General features: G+C 34.2%; 2 protein-coding genes across 2 annotated transcripts; one reads left to right on the plus strand and one right to left on the minus strand.

Annotated features, from left to right (window-relative positions):
• The first annotated feature begins 1,362 nt into the window (after positions 1-1,362).
• On the plus strand, positions 1,363-3,542 carry LOC140972318 (protein SHORT INTERNODES-like). Its single transcript, XM_073434763.1, has 2 exons — positions 1,363-2,525; positions 2,907-3,542. Exons 1-2 carry the CDS (start codon positions 1,865-1,867, stop codon positions 3,302-3,304), a joined length of 1,059 nt encoding a protein of 352 aa, XP_073290864.1. The 5' UTR covers positions 1,363-1,864; the 3' UTR covers positions 3,305-3,542.
• A 5,955-nt stretch (positions 3,543-9,497) lies between these two features.
• LOC140974118 (protein MICRORCHIDIA 2-like) lies at positions 9,498-24,528 on the minus strand. Its single transcript, XM_073437369.1, has 18 exons — positions 24,187-24,528; positions 24,006-24,080; positions 23,704-23,738; positions 22,462-22,540; positions 22,285-22,374; positions 16,082-16,157; positions 15,532-15,610; positions 15,281-15,409; positions 13,559-13,657; positions 13,351-13,458; positions 12,710-12,859; positions 11,716-11,808; positions 11,376-11,427; positions 11,189-11,300; positions 10,363-10,513; positions 10,096-10,169; positions 9,902-9,944; positions 9,498-9,717 (listed from the first exon to the last, which is right to left on the minus strand). Exons 1-18 carry the CDS (start codon positions 24,467-24,469, stop codon positions 9,607-9,609), a joined length of 1,839 nt encoding a protein of 612 aa, XP_073293470.1. The 5' UTR covers positions 24,470-24,528; the 3' UTR covers positions 9,498-9,606.
• Positions 24,529-25,494: the final 966 nt, after the last annotated feature.

Consider the following 25,494-nt stretch of genomic DNA (forward strand, 5'->3'; position numbering starts at 1 on the left):
ATAAACTTTGAACGAATTGTACAATAGCCAACAATCATTACTTTTTCGTTGTATGAAATGGTTAATCATATACAATGTTGAGAGTATAACTGATGATCAAACACCCTTTGTGAGTTGTGAATTAAAAATACTATTTGCTTTGTATTTATGGGCTTCCAAGACTTTCTAACTCACTTTTTTTCTTTTTACTAGTTTGCTTAAATTTATGGGCTTCTTTTTTACTATTATTATGTATGTTAATACATTACTTTCTTTTTCAATGAAGTTATTCATATAAAAAATTCATGCATGCATGCATGGTAATTAGTTTCGCCCGCCAAAATTAGAAATCCTGGTTTCGCCCCTGTTTAGCTTCGATATTGATTTTTTTTTTAAAGATTTTATCATAATATAATGTCATTACACAAAATATTTAGTATTAATATGATTTAGATATTTTAAAGTCAATTTCAATCATATTACTGCTTATGCTTATATGATCAGATTTTTCATAATATTTAACTTTGCTATCGATATAATTTAAATAGAAGTCGACATCATGTGATGAAGGTTTGTGTGTTGTTGTATATAATTCTAATGGACGCTCTATGTCAATGTTTTTATAATTGCGTATTGGCCAAATTAAAACATTTTTATGTTTAAATTTCTACGCATTATGATTCAAATTCACTAAAAGAGGCAGAATTTTATTTTTTTAAAAAAATCAATTTTGATTTTTCATTAAATTAAAATTAAACAATTTATAATACGCGTGCAATTTATAATACGCATGCATTACTTGTACAAGAATGTACTTACGCTTTCACCAGCATGCATTTTTTTTTAATTCTAATTAAATTCTTTCGTAAACTTTTATTATTACATGGTTAAAAATAGATATAAATTTATATACTTCTAAATTCAAAATTATACGTAAGGGTAGGAAAATATTTAAAAAATTTGGATATTCGAAAATGTTTTGAAACTATTGGAGGTGATAGTTAATTAGTTATAGGTTACTAAAAATTAACTAAAACAAAACATATGCAGGGTAATTTAATTACTCTGAATCGATCTTATATTTATTTTGTTACAATAATTGATTGGTTAACTTGATATCTATTTATTTATTTTATTTATGAATAATTGATTAATGTGGATTTCAAATTACTATATCCATAAAAAAAAATATTAGTTTTCACGATTGAGATAGATTGAGTCAACTCGACTCATATAAATATGTGAGTATTAGTCACAATAAACTTGTATTTTTTTTATTTAGAAAAATGACCAACAAATTCAATTGGGTGGATGGAAGAATGAAAGGAGAATATAAATGTGTAGCTGTTGCTTAGAGAGAAAAGGGGAAGAGAATGAGTTGCTTTAAGGGGGAGGCCATGGCGGCGTGGCAGACCTGTAATTCTGCACACAAAGAAACACAGCCACAGAATTGAAGGAACCCAAATTTAATTTACTGTCTCAAAAGTGCTCTCTTCTCAGCAAACAAAAAGCTGCAAAAATCACACAAAATACCCTTTAATCTCCCTCTCTCTCACACCCAAAACTCTGCATTTATTGTTGCTAATACCCTAACCCATTTTCATATTCAATTCGATCTTCGTTTCACATGCACAAACTGATGTCATTTTTGGCAGAAATAAATAATAATAGCAGTACGGTACTTGATCTTTTCTTCTTCATCCAAATCCCAGAATTTGTCTGGGTTTGAAAGCTGAAAACCCACTTTCCAAGGTACCCGAAAAGGGTTCTCTGCGGCGGAAGAACCATTTAACGCGTGCCTCCTCGCGCATCGTCTTTTTTAAGTCTGCATTTTTCAGCTGTGCTATGCTATGGACAATTGTCAGTCGCAATTAATCCATAAGAAATGGCTGGTTTTTTCTCACTAGGCGCCGGTGGAGGAGGACGGAGAGGAGGAGCAGGAACCAGCAGCAACCCTGATGATAATCAAGAAAACAGCGCCCATAATATCAACCCACCTGCTGGAATCAATCCAGAGAGCTGGTTTTTGTACAGAAACGAGGATATTTCGTTCAAGGGTACTGGTTTTGAACTCTGGCAACCACAACCACAGCCACAGCCGCAAGCGGCGGACTTGCTGCAGCGTGGCCTCGGAAACCCACATCACGATCTTTACGCCTCCGCGGGGGGGCTTGCCGTGGGGCCTAGTAGGGTAAGTGGGTTCAATGTATCTGATCGTGGGTCTCCAAGATCGGGATTCTTGACCATGAAAAGTAGCGGATCAGGTGGGGGATTCAGCTGTCAAGATTGTGGAAATCACGCCAAGAAAGATTGCGCTAATATGAGGTGCAGAACTTGCTGTAAGAATCGAGGGTTTCAATGCCAAACTCATGTGAAGAGTACTTGGGTACCCGCAGCAAAACGAAGAGAAAGACAACAGCAACAGCAACCGCAGAATCAGCAGCAGCGGCAGCAAGATCATGATAGTGGCAGAGAAACTGCGAAAAGGCAAAGAGAAAACAAAATTCCTAGCGCTTCAATGTCACTTGTACCATTTAGCTCTTCAGGTAATAATTTAAGAGACGAAAAATTCTGCACAATCTTCACCCATCAAATATAGGATTCTGTATTGAACATCAAAGAAAAGAATCGGCGAAAGATGGTACGGGGTTGATATCACATCGCATCATATCACATTTTTGTATGAAAGATTTTTGGTTTACTGTCTGTTTTGTATCCGCCATCCTCGCCACACATAACATAAAGGTTCTTGTTATTCTCTTTTTTCCTTCAATCAAGCCATTGTATGGCCTTGTACTTTTTGGCTAGGAAAACCCTATTCAACATGATCAAGATTCCTTTTTTCAAGCACTTAAATTCAATAACTTCAAAGTAATTCTCGCTAGATCATACGTGACTGTTAACTTTGTATGCCGCGTGTTTTTTAGGGTTGGAGGAAGGGAATTTCCCTGCGGAAGTGAGCTCACAAGCAGTTTTCCGGTGCGTGAGAGTGAGCGCCATTGATGAAGGCGAAGATCAGTACGCTTATCAAACTGAAGTCAACATCTCCGGCCATGTATTCAAAGGCATTCTTTATGATCAAGGCGTTGATCAAACCCATTACACGGTGGCGGGGGAAACCACCGCCTCTTCTGGCTGTGGATCTGTCAGTGCAGCTGTAGGAATTCAGCAACTTAACTTAACAAGTGCCACCTCCGCCGCATCCTCCGGCGGTGGCGTCCCGGCCTCATCAACAGCATCACCTTATCCTGACCCTTCTTTGTATTCATCTCCTATTAACAGCTTCATGGCTGGTACGCAATTCTTCCCATCCCCAAGATCTTGAAATCATGAAGATTAAATCCAAAAAAGAAAAGAAAAAAACAAGAAGAAGAAACTCCCATTTCGTTGCATTCTGTTAAATTCAGTAATCAAAACTTAAATTTATTATTATGTATGCGAAAAAGGATGTTTTGTTACTGTCATAAACCCCATTGAGGTAGGAAAGGAAATATAATACTGATCAAGAACAAGGACAAAAAAGAGAGCATGAAATGCGGGGATGACTGATTGATTTTTTTTGCTAACACTGATTGATTTTATGTTCAGATTTCGATGCATATTTTGTTTCAAGTTATTTTTTTTCATGAAATAAATTTATTATTATCAAATTTTGTATATGTACTAGGTTTTTAAGAAATATTAAAACGAATCTATGATTTGGAGATGAGAACTAATTTGATCCAAACAACTTCTGCTATAAACCTATAATGAACACAATGCACATTGGAAAATGATGATCATAATTGTGTTCAAGAAAATATACCACCGTTATCGAAACATTTGGTTCGTGAAAGTGATTTGTTTCTATTTCGTGATTGACGTTGGACCATTGAAAAGTATTATTACTTATAGAAAAAGATCGTAATTGGATTATAGAGATCATACAATAAAATATATATTTTATTGTATGAATATATGTACAACTTCATACTAATTTTTAGTCAAGGTTGAATTTTTTTATCTGTGTATGACAGTATGAGAGGCGCTTAATTTCTGGATCGGTTATTTTGAACTTTGAAAGTGGCTTTTGAAATCCCATTTTCTGCGGAAGTTTGCCTGCTGGATTTGACAAATGTTTTCGTTTATTTAATTAAAATTTTGCATTTCTTCTGGTTTTCTAGCTAAATATATAGGAGTGGCTCTTTTCTTTTGTTTGAAAAATATTCTATCTTAGATTAATAACATGGAAATTTTTCGAACAAGAAAAAAAATTCATTGGCAAGATTGGTGTTGCACGAATGTTTGATTTATTACGGATATACTTTATATTAAATTAATTGTATTAAGTTAAATAGAATTAAATGTTGCACTTGGAATGTAGTTTGAATTATTAGTAAATTAGAAAAATGAAAATTATCATATAATGACGAGGTTTTAAAAAGAAAATTGGGTGAAGAATTTAAGGGGAAATTTTTGGTATATTACTTTAAATCACACAAATTTTATTAAAAATATGATCTCCTTATTTATTTTGGACCATCTTTTTTTAAGCATTGTCCCACGTGTATTATCATGCATGTTTTTTCAAATATAAAGGTCATATATATATATAAAGTCAAAGAAGATTATGAATAAAAAAATTTATTTGACTAGATCATATTCCAAATTGCCCCAAATGCCAAATGTGTAGATATTTGATTTAACATATTTAAGAATAAGTAAAAATAAGATTTTTTTTTCTTACAGAAAGTGTCTGTAAGAAATAATTGATTCGCCTGATTAATTTTGTCAAGCAATTAGTTTGAATAAAAAAACCTTAAACCCTAAAACTCTTCGTGCATATATTTTAATTCAATTGATAGAATGAAATGAGTAATATTTGCCGATATTCACTTGATGACCCTCAATTCCGCCGATTTTAAACAAAAACTTCAATTTTTTATGACAATAGAATCCTCAACTACTATTTTTTTTGTATGCTGTTAATCTTTGAGCTAATGTAATAGCTTACAAATCACGATAGTCAGGTAAACTCTACTGGCCAGGATAAATCTTGTGCGACAAACTCGTATCATGAAAAAGTGTTAATATGATTAATCTAAATCCTTATAGTAGGTCAAACTTTCACATGTTCCACTAACTTATATACCTTAGAAGAAGAAGAAACGTCAATATTAGGTCATAAGTCTGATTAAAAAAACTGAAATTATCTCAAAATCTGATCGATCACGACGGAGTTATTATACATTTTGTGGTTCCCTATAAAATCCATGATGGATATTGATTCATCTCAACTCATCAAGGTAGCCAATTATGAATGAATTTTTTTGACAATAATATCCGAATATTTTAACTTTTTTGAACTATGCATAAGAAACAACAGAAGAAATTGAGCAGCCTAATGTTATCGAATATTTTTTTAGAATTTATTCATTTTTAGTAAGTTTTGCCAATTCAAATGTGACTTCAAAAGGGCCACAATAGTCTATACGTGCATTAAATTTTGTGACTTGTTTTCCATCACTTGCCTTCTCTGTCTCAAATTATTTAAGTACACCATGTGTGGAATCTACATTGCATATAAAAAATTAATTACGAGTTCAATTCTTTTTACTAATATTTTATCCAAAAAGCTTGTGTACATATTTTATAACATTATTTGTAGGGCTTTTGCATTAATTTGAGACTTTATCTAATAAACGTCGAAAAAATAGCAGATGTTTATTGCATCGTTATAAAACAAATATTTACAAAAATTAATGTGGAAGACACAACTTTATTATTATTATTATTATTATTATTATTATTATTTTATATATATATATATATTTGTTTATGTATATATAGAGGTGTACATGTTTGAGTGTGTAATTAATTGCGTCGAGGCATTTACATCAACAAATGTCACTGATTTTTGTGCACATATGGTGTCTGCCTAGTAAAACAAAAGCAAATGGAATTTTTTCCTTCTTAAGAAAGTATCTGGCATAGTGAGTAAGATGTGATTATTTAAGGAAAATAATATAATATTATATCTAGGGATTCTCACATAAAATCCCCAATCCCAAAATAAATTATGGAATTTCATTCCCATTTCACCATTTAATTTGATTCAATTTATCCTTCGAAAAAGTCCCAACACCCGTAAAAAATAGCATGCAATGCCCTTGTTCTCTCAAGTCTTCGTTTTCCCACATGAATTTTTTTTTTCTTAAGTTTTCATTTTATGTCTTTTTCTGGTAAATAATTTTTTTGGAAAAATCTATTGATTATAATAAGATTAAAAAATTCAAAAAAAATATTCTTTATAACAATTTTTATGTTATGATTGATATGATCATTAACAAATTCAAAAAAATAGATAAAGATAAAAAAATATTTTATTATGATATAGTTTGTTATAAATTAGATAGAAATTTATTGATATATATATATATGTTTTTATGATATTATTATTAAATAAAAATGAATATTTATAATTTGAGAAGAGAGTTATTTTCAGTTTGTAAAAATATATATCATGACACTAAAATTAGTTACTCTAAACCTCTCAGTTTTAATAATACACTATATTAATCCGCGATTGTGCGAGCCGAATGAGGTTGTTCTTTATCCTTCTGAAAGAAAGGTATGAGATTACGTATGTTAGATATCGAGCAGAGATGTATGTGAAGACGAACAATTTGATATATTGTGAAATTTAGTTAGTATACCTAAACGATTGAGCAGTAACCAAGACGATTGATTAAATGATTTGTTGTTGCGATATCGATTATGTTTCTTTCATGTTTAATTATCTGATGCACAAAGAAAATGTGTAATTTATTGTTATATATAATGAGTTCCCAAGTGGTATATATCTTGAATTGGATGATGATACTCACAACAGCTCATAGTAGTATATGTGATCATTGTAGCCATTTTTTTCATCAAATATTTTGTAAATATTGGCTGTAAAATCTTGTAAATAGTATTCTTAATTTGTGATATGTTTTTCGATCTTACAGTTGCAATTAGAATTATGTTTTCACTATCAAGCGATGTTTTAACCTTATTTTTGTGTCATGAGAATGTGTTATCAGGATTACTAATGTGTCACCAATGAAGCACCAACATGGCGATTGAGTAGGCAACTCATTCTTTGCCTTGAAATTTATTTATACTTCAGATGCGTCGTTAGACAAGTTTGCCTAAGTTCATCCAGGAAAGGTGACTAGCCAAGGCCTATCGGAAGTAGAGTAAAGTTATTTGAAGATTGACGATTCCATTCCTTTAGTATCAAATAATCAAACTTCACATAGTAGATTAAAAAAATGTTATCCACTTATTACAGTTTCATGTAAATTTACATAAATACTTTCTTTAGAAGAGCTTGCATCTTTGGGGTCTGTAAAATCTTGTTCATGGCGCAGAGCTTCTTTTTTTTTAGTTGAAGAAGACATTTAGTTATAATTGAGTCTCGAACTGGATATCTTATTCAAAACATCATCGTTGACAACATTTTTAAAGTAAAACTATGCTAAAAAGTGGATTAATTTGATTTACTAATATTTTAACACAACAAAAGGATACATAATCTAAAGAACATGCATTGCATGAATGTTAGTCCCCCTTGTGGTAACATGTAGCCGAAAGTAGGTCAAAATTTGGAAGGAACTTTTTAGTTTCTCAATGTACAAAACCTTCCGTACGACCTAGCTATGCACCATGGAAACACACACTTTAACTCCCCCATTTATTTTAGTCCACATTTCAATGCCAAATAAACAAACAACATGACATATTTTACACTTGCATCTACTTTTTTTCATGTCCAAGATTTTTCCTCGAGCAACAAAACGGAGAAAAAAGTAGCCCTCCTAGTATTCTTTTGCATCTCCAAACATTAATTTATCGTAAAAATATGATTAAATACTTTATANTTATTATATGTAGTGAAGTGAACGAATTATCTAAAATATATGTGAATGAAATAAATTGAGCTAATAATATTCGCAGTTTAAATTTCTTTTTTTTTCTTTGTTCCAAATTTTAAAAGTCGATCTGATGGCTCTTGTTCTACTCGAATCATTGCTCATCTTAAATTCGTGCAAAATTTGATCCTTTAATTTGTTCGAGATTAATTCTCAAACTCTACAATTCAAAGGCTCGATCGGATCCGTTTGTTTGAGAATGAATCAAGTGATTAATCTATACTCCAAATTATTAAGCTGTCTCATTTTCTTTAGGTTTTTCTCTTTGATGGCTTTTATGCTTTTTGTCCAAGAAAGTATTCTCTGTGAAATTGTTGATTAAAGTATTTTAGCTTTTCTTGAAATAATGAAACCACTCATTGGCCATTTTCTTAATTACGAAGATATTTTTCTCCATTAATTAATGTCAACCTAATAACGCTAAGCTACCTATACAGAGAGACCGGTGTGTGTGTGTGTGTGTGTGTGCGTGCGCGTGTCTAGGAAGAACATGGTTTTTCGTGCAATTATTTAGCTTCATGATTAATCATTGATACGTTCACCAAATTAAATAATAATGTAAATAAGCACTGCAAATTTGGTTTAGGCTATGATTGTAGACTAAATTTTATATTATAGGAATGATGGGACTACAATGCCAAATATGGTGATTTGGGTTATTTAGAAATACAAAGTTCAATAATATATATTTTAAAAAAATTAACATGATAANTTCCTACACATAGCTCTAGCCTCTACTGTAGACTGGGCTAATCCAAGCATGTGGGAGTATCTATACTAGCATCGAAATCATTGTGTCATTACACTAATAAATTGAGTTTTATTCTAATTGAAGATTTGTTAATTAAAACCCTTCACCTAGTGTGTTTGAAAGTAGGGGACATGTCATGTGGTTAAATGTCTGTTTTTAATTTTAGGATTATAAATCCCTGAGAACGATAATTTGATTTATAATTTGGTTGATGCAATAGTTAAATTCGTTTCGAGGAAGATTGCAATTATGATTATATATATATGTGTATATGTTTATATCTTTGTTTTTTTAACAATATATATTTATTATTTCAGTCGTTTATATTATCAAATTTCATTTTTGTCTCATATCAATTTTTGCATTTTTAATCTTTTTGTGTGAGATACATCATAAAAAATTAATAAAATTGTGGGGAAAAAACAATTTAACATATTAAAATTAAAATTTAACAACATAAAAAAATCAAAATCACAAACAAATATATAAAACTAAAATTATATTTTTCTAACTCTTTCTTTAGAATGACATTGCCACGCAAACTATGGATAAGTTTTTAATTTTTTTTCATTGTACATATTCAAAAGAAAAATTTACAATTTGGAGCCATTTTTCTTTGTTTCTAAGTTTTTAATAGACTGATGTCTTCCGATACTCTGATGATCATTTGACGAACAACATTAACACAACTCCAATAAGTGCAGGCACTTTGTGTATTCCTTCTTTAGCACACCAATCAAATGATTTTAAGAAAATGGCAAAGATACCAGCTCTCAATTCCAGACAAAATTAATGGAAACTCCGAAAGAAAATTCAAAAGTATAATAGATTCTCATATATCCGTAGCGTATGTACAGATTCTTGCATTGCATCATTTACAGAATGGATATATATATCCATGAGAACAATCGCAATTACGTCCTACGATCCATTACTGGACATAAGTATCTGCCGCCTCTGAAGCCCCAAGTGAGCCGATAGTCTAGCACACTTGTTTCTGATTTCCTCCAACTCGTTCTCCAGTTCCTCAATCTAATTATATTTCACCACAACAGATTTAATTTACTAAAATGTCTCAGTGTTACTAAATAAACTCAAGTGTACTAGCATTTCAGACTTCACAAAAAAAAGGTGTACTAGCTTTTTCTGTCACAACTAATATATTTATGTAACTGCTAATAAACTGATGATGCATAATGGAAACTAAATTAATTACCGTCCTTTTCAGTTCAGCTTCCTTTTGGATGTGCTCCTCACACCTGTTGGGAAAGTTCATAGTTGAATAATATTAGGGCCCTAAAGAATCCAAGTTGGTAAACTATAACGACACAAAAACACGTGTTGGTGACCTCAGATGGCCCTGATATAAAAAAAAATAAGTCAGCCTATCTATATGATCCTCATAGTTACCTCGTGACCAACTGAATGTTCTCTTCACATATCTGATCAAGTGATGCATCCATAGGTGTTTCCAGAACAGAACCCTGCAATCAGTTGAATTGAACAGTGATAGACACCTGAAAAGGTATCCCTAAAATTGAGCAAATCACCACCGTTGTGGTTAAGTGGTGTATGAACATGTGCAAAACAATGAGTACTACTCATTAGTCCATTACACAATGTGCTTGAGTATACAAACTTTCGAACACCAAGACAACAATAGATTTTTCCACTTACTGTGCTGGATCGCTGCAGATTTGCACCAAAACCAGTAGAATGTAGATCAGTATCCACCACTTCAACATGATGCTGTGCGTCTGATTGTTTTTTGAAGTCACTCCTCTGCGTGCCATCAGGTGGGTGTCCTATCAAGTGACAGTGAGCTTTCCTGTGTCATCATAACAAATTAGTTCTGACAGTGAGCTTTCATGTGTCATCATAACAAATTAGTTCAACATAGACTACAACTGCTTGAAGCATTTAATATAAAAAGAAGTGAAATAATCTAAACACATGGAAAGGTAGACGGGAACACTAAAAACTAATGATGACAATTAAGCGAACATGTTCCAACAACACAGAGGGGATGGAAAATCTTGAAGATTGAGGAAATCGATTGAGTACAAAACACATGTTAAGAGTCCCTTAGGTGCACTTGCCATGGCTTTGTCATTTACGGCGATTGTGCATGGTAAAGGAAAGCATACATGGCAAGATGCCTCCTTTGTTGTATGCAGCATCGACACCAAATAATTTTTTGAGATATGTTGGTATTTCATTGATTGTTAACATGTCATTAGTTTTTATGGACATTGAGTGGAAATAATTCACATTTATTATGTCTTAGGCGAACAAATTTGTCACTGACTAAATAAGTTGTGAGATAAAATTATTATTTTGAATAAAAGTACACTGCTTCTGACCAAAAGACATTACTGTTTAACTTACAAAAACTCAACTAAAAAATAAGTAAATCACGAGGTTCTAAGGAAAGTTTGAAATCTTGTCAAAATTAGAACCACTGATTATATCGAAAGAATAGCATTGGGAAAAAGATGGGTACCAGAAGTCCACAACCATTTGTTTCAACCTCGACTCCAGCTTAAGAAAGAGAGACGATCTCTCAAAATCTTGTTTGTCATGTGCTGGTTCTATGAAATTTGCCTCGAGAACTCCTGGATGCCAAAAGTTAGTTGCAGAGCACTGGGATGGAAAAAATGTGATGAGTAACTTTAGATCTACTAGCTTACCAACAACACCATGTCCTTTGGAACTCCCATCTGCAGTCACTTTCCAGTAGGGCTGTTACAAGTTAGAAATATTAAATAATAAACAATCAAACTTCAATAGCACCCATAAATTTTATGTTCAGAGTTGGAATTTTACAATAAGACAACTTGTTAGCTCACAGAGTTCAAACTTTCTACCAAGGAACTATTTTACAGCACATACTATTTCTCACCACAGCCTGAGTAAAATTATATCGGTGACATACATGGTGAAATATATAAATATATATGTACATACACACACATAATGTAAAAGATTAAAAGTCATAAGAATAATCTTCCAATTAATAACATGCCATACCCTGATGAGACGATTTTTATGGTATACATTGAATCCACAAACTCCAAGTCCAGGTGCTTCCTTAATGAAACCAATGGTGGTCGCCACAATCACCTACACCATCCATGTGATAATTCAGTACCATGAGTTTCTAAATATTTAGCTAAACAAACAATCAACAAGTCTTTCCATCAACAAGAAAAAAAAAATCGTATTTTTGCGTCTTTTATGTAAAAAACACCAAATGGTTCATATACTAATTATAATTTAAAATATGATCTACAAATGCTTGTATAGCCGTAGAGAATTAACATCATTGGGGTAAATTAGAAAGTTCAATTCTCAAACTCTACAGACACAGAAAAAAAAAAAAAGAAAGACCAACAATTTGACAATCCACCATCCTTGTAATTCAAAATTTCCCTCCTCACAAGCACCTTAAAGTTGTACACCCAATTTATACCCATTACCCTTTGGCTATAAGCATATTCCAGTCCAGTTCAGAATAACAGCAGCACCAGCACCAGCACCACCACGAATCTAGGGATTTATGATCCCCTTAAAACTCATCAACCACCAACAGCAAAAACACCATCAAAGCATGTTTAGACAATCAGACATTATAAATTGGACTAAAAATTAACATAGAATCATCCGTGGTGGCCAGTGCATTGGCAGACTTAAAAGAACTCATGGTTCATATAGAAATAGAAAGATATGAAAGGCCAGTTTAACATTTTTTAATGTACTCAATTTACATAAATTGTTGTATCATTATGAGTTCTTCTAGGCAAGTCCTTGAAGAAACAGAAAATAGGCAATTCTCAATAAAACAAAACTCCAGCAGAAATTGATGTTGCAAATTTTGAAATAACATTCTAAAGATAGACACTTCATTTTCCTCTCCAGCCTTCAAATTTTAAAATACACAATTAGCAAGTGGTAGCCGAAATAAAAACTCTTTCAGGTTCTCTAGAACTGAGACTATACCTTCAACATTGTAAAGATGACATACCTCTTTTGATGTCACACCAGAAATTGGCCTGTACGTGACTACCTTTGAGTGTTTCAAGTCATCTGCAATAATGTACTGCTCCACGGGTTTCCCTCTTAAAATTATTTTGAAGTTGATAAACTTTTTGAGATACAATATGGATGCATATGCCTGGGAAAGTACATGTTAACACAGTTTATATCACTTAAGCAAATAAATCAATGCAAGTAAACAAAGAGAACAAGCTCCAGATACACGCCCATATTTGTTTAGCAGCATGCATGTAATGCATAAATACTGACGCATGGGGACAATACATTAGCAAACAGTATGGAAACACTCTGCAAAATGTGGTACAACTGTTAAAAACTTCCAGTTTGCCAAGAGAAATGAATGTTTAGAAATCAAACATAATGGAGAATAAAACCTTTTAGGTAATGTAAAGCAATGGAACTTGAAAAAAGTACACTAAAGTGGAACATACTACGGACTAGTTATTGCCAACTGGCAGAAAAGATTAATTAAAGAACAGCTATATTTTCTAATGTAAATCTGAAAAGGCTTGACAATTCAGGCTTAAAAGAAAATTGTAATGATATCCAACAGGTGAAACCACAAAAAGTTTTAACAACATAACTGGAAACCATAATAAAAGTGCCCACCCTTAATGAGTAACGCATCCTGTAAGAGAGATGGGATTGCAGTTCAAGGACTCTTTTGTGCGTTTTGGACATAGTTCCCTGATTAGCTTCGTCTCTCAGCCTTATATCCTGAATTAATGAACAAAGGAACAATATAGATTAACCAAATCTAGTTGCAAACTGCAAACGACAAGCACTATGATCAAACTGAAAAAAGAAATTGGTTTACCTCATCATCATCATCAAAACATAATTCATAAATGCCTTCATCATTCATCCAGAGATTAAATATTATGATCTTTGTTCCGTGAGAGCCAATACTGTCGAACTGGAATAAATTGAAAAAATAGATGTGAAACAGCAACAAAATCACATACCAATTAGGAAAATACAGGTTTAAGACTCTGCAACTTTCTCAGCACCCTTGTCATTTAAATACTCCACAATTCAGTGTGTAAATATTAGAACTTTTGGAAATTTCCAGAATATCACATCATATTTGAGTGCCAAAAAGTTTGTGTATGAGCTATCCCACAACACAAATAGAATATTTAGAGGAGGTGAAGACTCTTAATGATATCCCAAATAAAAAATCAAAATGAAGGGAAAAGATCAAAGATGGAGAACAAGAAACACCTTGTATTTCTGACAAAATTCAGACTAACAAAAAATCCAATAGGCACATGCACATCACATGCAAAGAAAAACACAACTCAATACAAGCAACTAAGTTTCAGAAAATGATGCCATTATTTGTAACTGTCTGAATCTCATTTCTCAGTAGGTGGGTAACCAACAAATCCAAATGGTACAGTATTTGTTTCCCCACAAATCCAAATGGTACGGTATTTGTTTCCCCAAGATGAATGATCGGGGGTGTGAGGAAAAAATAATAAATATAATTTAAAAAATCATCTATTGTTGTCCCGAATCCTACATATCCTCTTAGCGAATGTGGAAGAGGGATCTATTTTTTCCTCTCGTCTAAGCATGGAGATCAAAACAGCATTGAAATCTCTTCTACAATAAATGATCAACCTCAATCGAAGTCTAACCCGTGCGCTGCACCTAGGTAAATCTTGTATCAAGCATCACCAGAAAGCAGATCTTCTTTACAAATTACGAAGAAACTGGAACATATCCAAGTTTCGTCGCTCCGCCATTTAAAGATCAACAGCCAGTTAGGCGACAATCATCGGACAAAGAACTGACTAAGTAATGAAACAGAAAGGGGGTAGAAAGAAGTCCAAACGAGGCAAAGAAACTGGAGTGACAGAGAAGGAAACAGAAGGTGACAGCAGGACCAGTAGACATGTGGCAGAGCCATTTTGTCGTTGCGGACCATGAACCTAGTTGCTTCAGAAAGAAGAAGCTCAGTATACCCTCTGGAAGAGCGGAAACAGCCATGACCAATTGGCTGTATGAGAACAGTGTACCCCGGATGATATGGAAACCTCAGAGTCTGTACATCTTCTCAAAGGTGTAAAAGACGGACGGATGGCTTTCCATAAAACCTAAGAGGCCATAGCACTGTCCTGTGACCATAGGGTGGGTTTGTCAGCTTTATCGGTAGGTGTTTCATAAATACAATTAGTGGTTCCATTTGTTTCAGTCAAATTCCTTTTGGCCTCTGCTGGAGCTATAACAGAACCCCAACAAATGGGATCGGGTTGTTGTGAAGGGAGTTACAGAGAAAATGTAGCAGTACAAAGTCTAAACTGACAATATACTAGATTAAGGCTGAGTAAGTAAGCGTTTGCTAGGTTATATGGAAGATAAAAAATTATATTATATGCTAGAAACATTTGACTGTCATGCAGATAGACATAATTGCACCAAGCATATGTCAAAAACAAAGTGGCATTGGATAAGCAATAACTCCACAACACGGACAACAAAAAACCAAAACATTTATGACGCAGAGAATCTTGCATTTCATTGTAAAGTTAACCTGCAGCATAAGATCATCTTCTGTTGCAAATGGAGACCATTCAAGGATGGTTCTCAAATTCATGGACCAATCCTCCTTGGAACTATAGAACATAGGTTGTGCCCAATTATATGAGATATCAAAATCAATCTGCAATATATAATTCCAACTCAAAAAGTATGAGAAATAATTGAACAATTCAAGGTTATGCTATTGAAAACTGCGTATGACAGCAAAAGAAAAGCTTAAGATATTCAGAATCAAGAGTTTACCATTGGAACGATTACATCGTCCTGTCTTGTTCTCCGCAAAAATGTGTAGGACAAAAGACCGACACTTTGGGTGGCTTGACTGAAGGATACAAGTGCAAACTCAAGTCAGACACGTTAAATGCAGAGAGATTGAATCAACATGCGATCATGAGTTATAACGTGAAACAACAACATATTGATGTGATTTATGTCCTCGGAAATAAGAACACACGCAACACATGATGAGAAAACAAATTATCTCCAAAATTAAATGAACTTGATAATATTTTCTTTCCTACTTCTATTGTACATTGCCATATTTCTTACACACATACAGATGGCCAAGCCATTATTTCTTACACACATACAGATCCCAAGCCATCGAGCCAGTCACAACATATAGATATTTTGGACTAAAATTGAAAAATCTTAAAACATAAACTAATAATACTCCACGAGTAAATGTCAGTACGATGGACCCAACAAGTGAACGAAGAGTGACTCTGTCATGTTTGTTTATGCCAAGATATAATGAAACAACTCCAGGACTTATTGAAAAGAAATATATTACCTCGATCGCGATGCACGACTAAAAACAATGACATCGGCTCCTAGTCGCATAGTACTTGTTTTGAACCCATTACCATCTAGCATGAGAAAAGATTTGGCTTTCGACGTCAGGAGAGATCAATAGGCTAGCAATCTAACTCTTGCGAATTATTTACAAACAACACTTAATTATTGCTTTGATAGACTTATCAATCGCAGATCAGTAATAATTGTATTCAACTATTTAACTGGGAATCCTCATTAACTGCAAAATAACCTAAAAATTTGTTTGGGAAAGTTTTATACAAAGACCATAAGAAATGGAAACAAAACAATACAAGAAAATAGGACAAATACAAAGAATGAAAAAAAGACATATGAGATTCCAATTTCCATGGTGAAGATTAGAATCTATAAGACCTGAAACATTATAGAGATTTCTAATCTACCTCACAGCAAAATACTTTCTTAGTCCAACTAGCTCAGTTGATACGAAATTCATTGATTAGATAACCTTAACTGCAATCTTTAGTATATATGCGCCAAATGAAACAAAAAATCCTAGTATAAAAGAACTGTTAGGGACAGGGTTTGCTTTGAAATCTAGAGCCACTTGATTTACTTATGTAATGTCAGTTCAATAAGCCATAGCTCAACCCCATGTTGGGAAATTATACCGAAGCGATGTCGACCACGATGATAATATAGTACCCAAAAATTGCGGAATAAAATAACCAACAAGAACACAAATATTTACTTGGTTCACCTAATATAGGCTACGTCCACGGAGCACTGCAACTTTTATAACTGGAAGAAATATTACAACAAGTGTATAGACCAATACACTCAATATTTCTCACTCCCAACCCGAGTATACCGAGAAAATAATTTCTCTAACTCAAAAAGAGAATTCCTGCACTCAAGAAAAAAATACACTCTTTTTTCTATGCACTCTCTTTTTATCAAAGCTGAAAAACTTTTGATTTTGGGATACAATAACTGAAAGAATTGAGCTCTATTTATAACTAATTCCCTCGTTCAGTTTTATAAACAACTTCGATGTGGGATATGTGATTTTTTATTATTTTATTTAATGTGGACCCCACTTCATTAAATCTCTCCTAACAATTCTCCCACTTGAAGACTTGATTTCAATAATGTCTTCACACCATCAGTGCAGCAGCTCATACCTCCTTTGTTAGTCCAGGAGACCAACTGAAGTCAAACACAACTTCAGCTTTTCAATGATAACAACCTTCATGATCATATCAGCTGGATTCTTGCTTCCAGGAATCTTCTCAAGCTTCAAGACTCCATACACCCGATCTCTAAGGATCCTCATTCTAAAGATTTGTTTTGCAGCACACAAATCCTTCAAAGCAAATTCCTTTGATAACTCTTTCTCGAGTTTATCAATCTCCTCCAGACAAGCTTCTGCTATCAACATATCATCTACATATATCAGTAGTATGATATAATAACCATCAAGCTTCACATAACAACAGTGATCAGCCTGATACTTCAGAAAACCATCATTATTCATTACACCATCAAACCTCTTGTACCACTGTCTTGGAGCTTGTTTGAGACCATACAAGCTCTCCTGAAGTTTGCACATCATTTTCTCTTTCCCTCGTAATTCAAATCCATGTGATTGATTCATTTCTTCATCTAGCTTACCATGAAGAAACGTCGTCTTTACATCTAACTGTTACAGATGTAAATCTTATTTTACCATCAATCCAAGTACAGTTCTGATAGTAGTTAACTTTATCACCAGAGAGAAAATATCAGTGTAACAAATGACTTCCCTTCCACCTTTTACAACAAGTATTTCTTTGTACCGCTTGCTACTGTCATGTTCTAACCGGTACTCTCACTTGCTATGTAAAACTTTTTTACCTTCAGGAAGTTCTGACAACTCCCACATGTGATTGGATGACAGTGAATCCATCACATCTTCCATGGCCAACTCCCGCTGTTTAAAAGTCTCATAAACATCCGATTCATTTTTCACAAAATAAACACTAAATTTCCTGCTCGAATCGTCAACAGTAGAGCCATAATATCTTGAGTGATCTCCAAGGGATGTCACAGGAGATGGTCCACATACATCGGTATGTACCAGCTCCAAATCCGCCGATTTCGGTTCTCTAACCTCTTTTGAAAAGATCACATTTTTCTGCTTTCCAAAAAATACAGCTTCACACAGCTTGTGTTCAACGATCTTTAATTCCGGTAGCTTTCCGTTTGAAACAAGCATTTTCATTCCCTTCTCACTCGTATCCCCAAGCCTACTATGCCATAAACTTGAATTAGTTCCATCATCCACATCTGCTAATTTATTTCTCAAACTGGAAGTCATATAAAGTGTTCTAGTTTTCTTTCCTCGAGCAACAATCATGGCTCCCTTTTCACTTTTCAAGAACCATCACCAAAGGTCACCTTATGACCTTCGTCGTCAAGCTGTCCCACTGAAATCAGATTGTGTGTCAACTTTGGTACATGCCTTACTTTGTTGATTTTCCAGACAGATCCATTTGTCATCTTCATCCGGATATCACCAATACCAATTATTTCCAAAGGTTTTCCATCAACCAGGAAAACTTTTCTGTAATCTCCAGCAATGTAATTATCGAATACATCACGATTACCAGTGGTATGAAACGAAGCTCCCGAGTCCATAACCCAAAAATCAACCGGGCTTTCCATGGATAGTAATAGAGCATCATGTACCTCCTCAGTAACAACATTAGCGTCATTCTTTGTTAATTTGCAATTCTTTTTCAAGTGACCAGTCTCACCACAGCTCCAGCACTTCACATTCTTTTCAAATGTGTTATTGTCTTTTTCATTTCTTGACTTGGACCTACCGTGCCATCGGTTAGAACTCTTTTCGCCACTCCTACCCCTTCCTCTATTCTCGAGATTTAGAGCAGATATCGATGATGTTCCTTCACCCGAATCCATCATGCGAACTTCTTCAACAAGAATTTGATCTCTGACATCATTGAATTGTAGCTTTCTTTTCCCAACAGAGTTGCTAACCGCAGCCCGCATCGGTTCCCAATTGTCTGGTAAAGACACCAAAAGAATAAGTTCCCGAATCTCATCATCAAATTTAATTTCAACCAATCGTGTTGAATTCATTGATGTGTTTAGCCACCGATGCATCTTCTCTCATCTTCAAGTTAAATAACTTCTTCATGGGATTACTTTATTATTTGCCGATGGTTTTTTGTACATGTTCGACAAAATGGACATCATCTCCTCCGTTGTTTTTTGCCTTCACCACGTTATGTGCCACGCTCTTCGTTAGGTTCAATCGTATTACACCTAACAACTGTCGGTCAAGAAGCTTTCAGTCATCATCCTCCATCTTTTCCGGCTTCTTTCCAGATAAAAGTTGATACAACTTCTTGCTATACAAATAATCAATAATCTGTAGTCGCCAGAACGTAAAATCTATACAGTCAAACTTATTGATACCAGGTCCCGATCCATCATTTCCGGCCATCACTTCTCTAGCCTTAGCAAAAAATCTAAAAAATCTTTTCTAATGTGGAAGATCAGCAAAGCTGCAACCACAGAGCATACTCAGAATTCTTAAGAATTTTTACAACAAGGCTCTGATACAAGTTGTTGGGAAATTATACCGAAGCGATGCCGACCACGATGATAATATAGTACCCAAAAATTGCGGAATAAAATAACCAACAAGAACACAAAGATTTACGTGGTTCACCCAATATAGGCTACGTCCACGGAGCACTGCAACTTTTATAACTGGAAGAAATATTACAAGTGTATAAACCAATACACTCAATATTTCTCACTCCCAACCCGAGTATACCGAGAAAATAATTTCTCTAACTCAAAAAAGGAATTCCCGCACTCAAGAAAAAAATACACTCTTTTTTCTATGCACTCTCTTTTTATCAAAGCTGAAAAGTTTTTGATTTTGGGATACAATAACTGAAGGAATTGAGCTCTATTTATAACTAATTCCCTCGTTCAGTTTTATAAACAAATTCGATGTGGCATATGTGATTTTTTATTATTTTATTTAATGTGGATCCCACTCCATTAAATCTCTCCTAACACTCCAAACAAAAGGTTCTTAACAGAGAGTAATATCCACTAAAGAAGTTCAGACTGAGATTATTCAAACAGGATAGCTTATTCTCATAGACATGCTTAGACAAGTTTCATGAACAAAGGCATATACTTCTGTGATATCTGGTCTAATTTAATTTCCAATGCATTAGGCACAATGCAAATTATGTGTGCATGAGTTCATGCAATCATGTATGTTTCACACGTCTCTGACACGGACCTGTACACACTCATGCATGTGGAAAGTTGTATCTCAGATGTATTAGCCATTGGAGCGACCACATCATGCCATGAATTTGGAATGGGTCTATGGATCAGTGTCAGAGGCGTGCCACGGACCAGGTATGGACGTGCCATGGGTCCATGGTCGTCTACTTTGTCCAACCACAGAGGTGCATGCACTGGGGCAAGGGAGGTTTGTATCAAAACCAATAGGCTACAATTGATATGAAGGTGATTGTGGGGCCTGCCTCTAGGGTTTTATTTCTCGAACTATCATGGACCTGCCGTGGAAATGGCTTAACTTTGTGGTCCTGCCTGCAGATCTTTTTAAAAGCCTAATTTTCAAGGATTTTAAAAAATATAAGTGTACTTTGTGTCACTTTTCAACCATAGCCAACTTCCAAAAGCTTTAGGGATAGACACCAGCATATTTCCTCCTCTCTAGCACATCATCCTCTACACTTAACATCCTTGACAATCCAAACTCGGAACAATGATCTATGTGCGTAGCCCATAGGCTACATATTGACACAGGTATGTCTTACATAGAGTCTCATTTTGAAGGTTAGTTGGTAATGGCACGTTGAGCTTGCATTTATACTTGTGCAAGATTTGGAAGACCATTTCGAGTTTAGCAAAAGAAGCAAAGGAATTTTGGTAAGGTTTTGCTGAGTTGGATTTTTGCTTAAATATGCTGGAGATATTGGTTTATTGTATAAATTCCAAAGCATCAAAACTTGAGATTGTGTTGTTGAAATGTATGAGTAATTTGAATAGCCACTAAATTGTGTAACCTTATAATAATAAAGATAACAAGGGGTTTAATGCTATACTATAGTGCTAACGTCTAGTCACTGAGAAGTGGGTCGATACTTGATAACATTATGAGAATGATTGATGATTATGCCTTGTCTAATTTGATGTAGAAAGAGACCCCTTGAAGTGTGAGTTTTGGGCAACCCTAATTGCATTCAAGATACATTACAACTTGGTAACATGTGAGAGGTAACAAGTATTTACAGAGATTTGAATGTGCAATTGAATATTGATTGAATAGTATGAAGTTGCAGAAATTAAGTGAAAACTGAATAATGATGCTTGAGAATTTTCTAGCTATTGATAAGTAATTGAGTATGACAGACACGATGTTTCATCATTGATTCATATGAGTATGCTCCATTAATCCTTCTTTTCATAGAGATTTTGTTGTGTAGGATAATTGACCAAAGTGAGGAATTGGGAGACGTATGGACCATGGTTTGTCATTTCATACTGTGCTTTGCTTGCCCTTTAGCAATGAGCATTTTTCCAATTGGTGAGACGAGATCAGAGGATCCTGCGACCAATTCTATGTGAGGCGAAATTAGAATAGCTTATCTTGGGATTTCCACTTTTGGCCGGTTTCACTTCTCATTTGGTGTAATGTCCTTTGGAAAAGCACTTTAATTCTATTTGACTCTTTATTATCGCGAGGTGGGTGTCCCAAATGCTTGGTTCTGAGTTTCTGACTTACGATATTTATGATAAACATCATCATAAATTATGGGCATAAAAAATCATTAGTTATGCACACGCAAAATTTAAAAATATTTAAGATTCCTGAACTGATCTATAATCAACGATTGTAGCACGAACAGAGATGATAGTTCATAAACTAATGCTTTCATGAATATTGATCGTGTAAAACACAAAAACAGGATGCACACTCACAATTCACAAAGGGGACAAAGCCTACAGTGTCGGAGAACCAAGTCAAACCTTAGTAGGAATATTAGACGACATATATTTGCACAAATAAGAGCTGAGAAATTGGTACAGGTGCACACATAAATATAACAATGAAAAAGGTTGTAATTAGCAGGGATTTGCAGAACAAGCAACACTTACATTGTCCAATGGTGGTGTTTGACGTCTTTGAAGAATATCCCAAGCTCATGCACTTACGCATGCTTTCTGGATCCATTCCACCCCCGTCATCTGCAAAAGATGTTGACTACTTTAAATCCATAAATTGAAAAAACACATAAAACTGATACGTGAAGTTAAAATCGGAATGATCAGTACCTTGGAAAAGTAAGGCAGGAGAATTGTCCTTCGTATTATACGTCCGGTCGACCTTCACAAAAGTTGCACCATTGCCAATCTGGATAACAAACAGGAACGAAATAAATCGTACAAACCCCACCAATTGAAAACTTTTTAATTCAATTCAGTTCTTATATGGTTGCTCAATTTATTTAGTGAAGCTCTAAACATTCCACCACACAGATATCCTTATAATGATCGTACCCACGCCAACACCAATTTCACAGCATGTGTTCAAGGCAGTAATAAGATTTACCTCCAATAGCTTATTCAAGACAAATGCTTACGACTCTAATTCTATAGAGTATATGCTTTGCCATCAACTCAATACAACTCTACCGTTTTTCCCAGACTAGGACTAGGAGGAAACTTCACGAAAATAATTCTATAGTGTATATGCTTTGCCATCAACTCAATACAACTCTACCGTTTTTTCCAGACTAGGACTAGGAGGAAACTTCACGAACATAACTTACTCATTACATGGAAACTCGCCATTGTCATGCTGTCCGATGACAATTTCGGGATTCAAAAATCCCAACTGAGTAAACTTTCTTCGGTTAAAGCAGTAAGTTCAATAAAGCCCAAACATCACAAAATGGCAAAAATACATATTACAGACCACAATTATGAAGACAAAACTTCCAGTTAATATTTAAAACATTCGTCCCCTAAGAGATGCTAGGTTTTTGGCCCATTCTATAAGATCAGTAAATTGATTTTACGAGGAAAAAAAGATATGAAAATACTACCATATGATATAATGGCCACTATAAAGAGACTTTGAACTCGAGGAAGCAAGTAGATGCTTGCACATGCTAAAAGATGCACCCGTATGTTTCACATTTCTAATTTAAAGTATATATTCTAGTCACTGCAGATTAGAAGCTTGCATGATGATTCTAGTCCTAGTGACAAGTTTTAAAAACCATTATCATCCATATAAGAAATAAGAGATGAAATTAGAGAGGATTATTACAACATAACATAGCCCCATAAGCACAAAGCAAGACCACCAAAACATGTCTCGTAACAAAATAAAACAAGAACAAGAGGCATATAAGTAATCATTATACCTGACAAGATAACCAAAGAAGAAACAGTTAAGGCCCACCCATTAGCATTCATGCTAAGTTAGTCATTATGCCTCATAAATTATATGAAATTTATATCATTTCATTCAAAAATTGATTGGAACAGTAGGGTGATAAATATGATTACCTCATCAACTGCATTGTCCAAGAGTTCGGCAATGGCTGCAGCAAAGAATTGAGATTTTAGAATCTCCCTCATAATTAGTCTGTCATGTTTTGTTTTTTCTCCTATTTCTATAGAAGTGCCAGATATTGGCCTGTTTCCAGTAGTGCTAGATCATTAAAATCTCCTAAGAGTACACAAATTGGGGAGAAAACAGGCAATCACAGTTGCGCCTCGCGTTAGATGAAATACACATACTCTGCAAGTTGTTTACTCTTAGAAATGGTAAAACTCCAACAAAAGATAAGCCTCAATTCATCAATTACCACCGAATGCCCATTTGTGAGAAGTAGCGTTTGAATGCAGAAACTTCGGGTGCACACGTGCATGCTCCAGATCACCTGCAATGCACATTACACACCATAAGGCCCCAAAATTTATATCACAGAAATAAGCAAGAAGTTACGAAAAAATAATACAGGCAAAAAAAAATTAAACAGAATTGACCTTGAGCTGAAGTAAATTTAGTTGGGCCAACTTCATAATCTCCGGCTTTCCAGAAACTTCGAGAGTCTAGATGTCGATAATTGGCTTCAGAGGCGCTGCTACTGATCACGGGTGGAGACTGCAATTTTACTACGTTTGATGGTTTAGCACTCTCAGCGTTTTGTCCAGCATAAACTCCTCCACCACGTCCGCCGCCTACGCCACTGCCGGACTCATCGTCGCTGCTGTCGATATCAATTATATCGGCGGTGGTCGGCATTCGGTTGTGCTGTCTAGGCAGCATTTTGTGGAATTTTGAATCGAAATACACCGATCGAGAATGTTTGGTGCGCCTTTTCTGCTTTTTATTATGTAAGGAATTATTATTTTATTTTTTTATCTTAAAATTCTTTTCCGGTTAACCTATCTTGTTATATTCATTTGTTATATGGAGTAGCGGTTTAGTTGGGTTGAGTGGATTGTGTTCGTCTATATACTAGATACCCGAGACTTACTTATTTCGAATAAAAAATTAATTAAATAAGTTTAAATAAATTAGGAAAAATATCCACCATCAAGAACAGTCGACTTGAGAGACATTATTATTGTTTGCTTGATTAAATTTGTAATATAATAGATTATAATTTTGTCATTTTCAATAATTAATTCATATAAATATATAATATAGTAATTTTAATTTAATGATTTGATTTATTTTAGATAAATAATTGATATTTGAATGATGTATGATAAATAATCAATATACAAAATTTCCAACGAAACATTTGACTAGATTTTATTATTAATCATATCAAGTCAACCAAACACAATCTAATAAAAAAATAATATTTAAAAAAAAAATCAACTAATGAGTCTTCGAGAAATCTTGTATGTAATATCATTAACGATAATATGGTTGGAATTGGAACGTAGATTATGGAATTTGGAGTTGTGCGATGTTGATCACACTCGAGCTAATTAAGAATAAACTTGGCTTTATATATGGCACATGTAAAAGAGTTATATCAACAGTCATATGTAACAACAAATGGGGGTTTTCAAAATAAGTAGATTTCAATTCTCATCTAAAATCGCACACTGAAACCGAATATTATTTCTAGTCGGCTTAATTATGTGTTGACTGATATCGCGAAACCAAACTTAAAATCCCTAGCATTTGGTTTGAGATTAATTAAACAACAAATATGCAAATAATTTATTATATCATTCACAATCAACAATAAAATAAACATAAAAGCAAGATAAATTCATTGAATCAAAACCCAATATCAAACATATCGTCGTCTCGCCTCTCGCTATCATGGTTTT

The sequence above is a fragment of the Primulina huaijiensis genome, chromosome 3 (assembly GCF_012295235.1).
Source record: "Primulina huaijiensis isolate GDHJ02 chromosome 3, ASM1229523v2, whole genome shotgun sequence".
Taxonomy (NCBI): domain Eukaryota; kingdom Viridiplantae; phylum Streptophyta; class Magnoliopsida; order Lamiales; family Gesneriaceae; genus Primulina; species Primulina huaijiensis.

Bases quoted from the DNA above. Each gene is read 5' to 3' on its own strand.
- LOC140972318 (XM_073434763.1), top strand. From the start codon at position 1,865: ATGGCTGGTTTTTTCTCACTAGGCGCCGGTGGAGGAGGACGGAGAGGA. The intron at 2,526-2,906 runs GTAATAATTTAA...CGTGTTTTTTAG, and splicing joins TGTACCATTTAGCTCTTCAG to GGTTGGAGGAAGGGAATTTC.
- LOC140974118 (XM_073437369.1), bottom strand. From the start codon at position 24,469: ATGCTGCCTAGACAGCACAACCGAATGCCGACCACCGCCGATATAATT. The intron at 15,611-16,081 runs GTAATATATTTC...TGTATCCTTCAG, and splicing joins AGTCGTGCATCGCGATCGAG to TCAAGCCACCCAAAGTGTCG. The intron at 15,410-15,531 runs GTAAACTCTTGA...TATATATTGCAG, and splicing joins ACGATGTAATCGTTCCAATG to ATTGATTTTGATATCTCATA.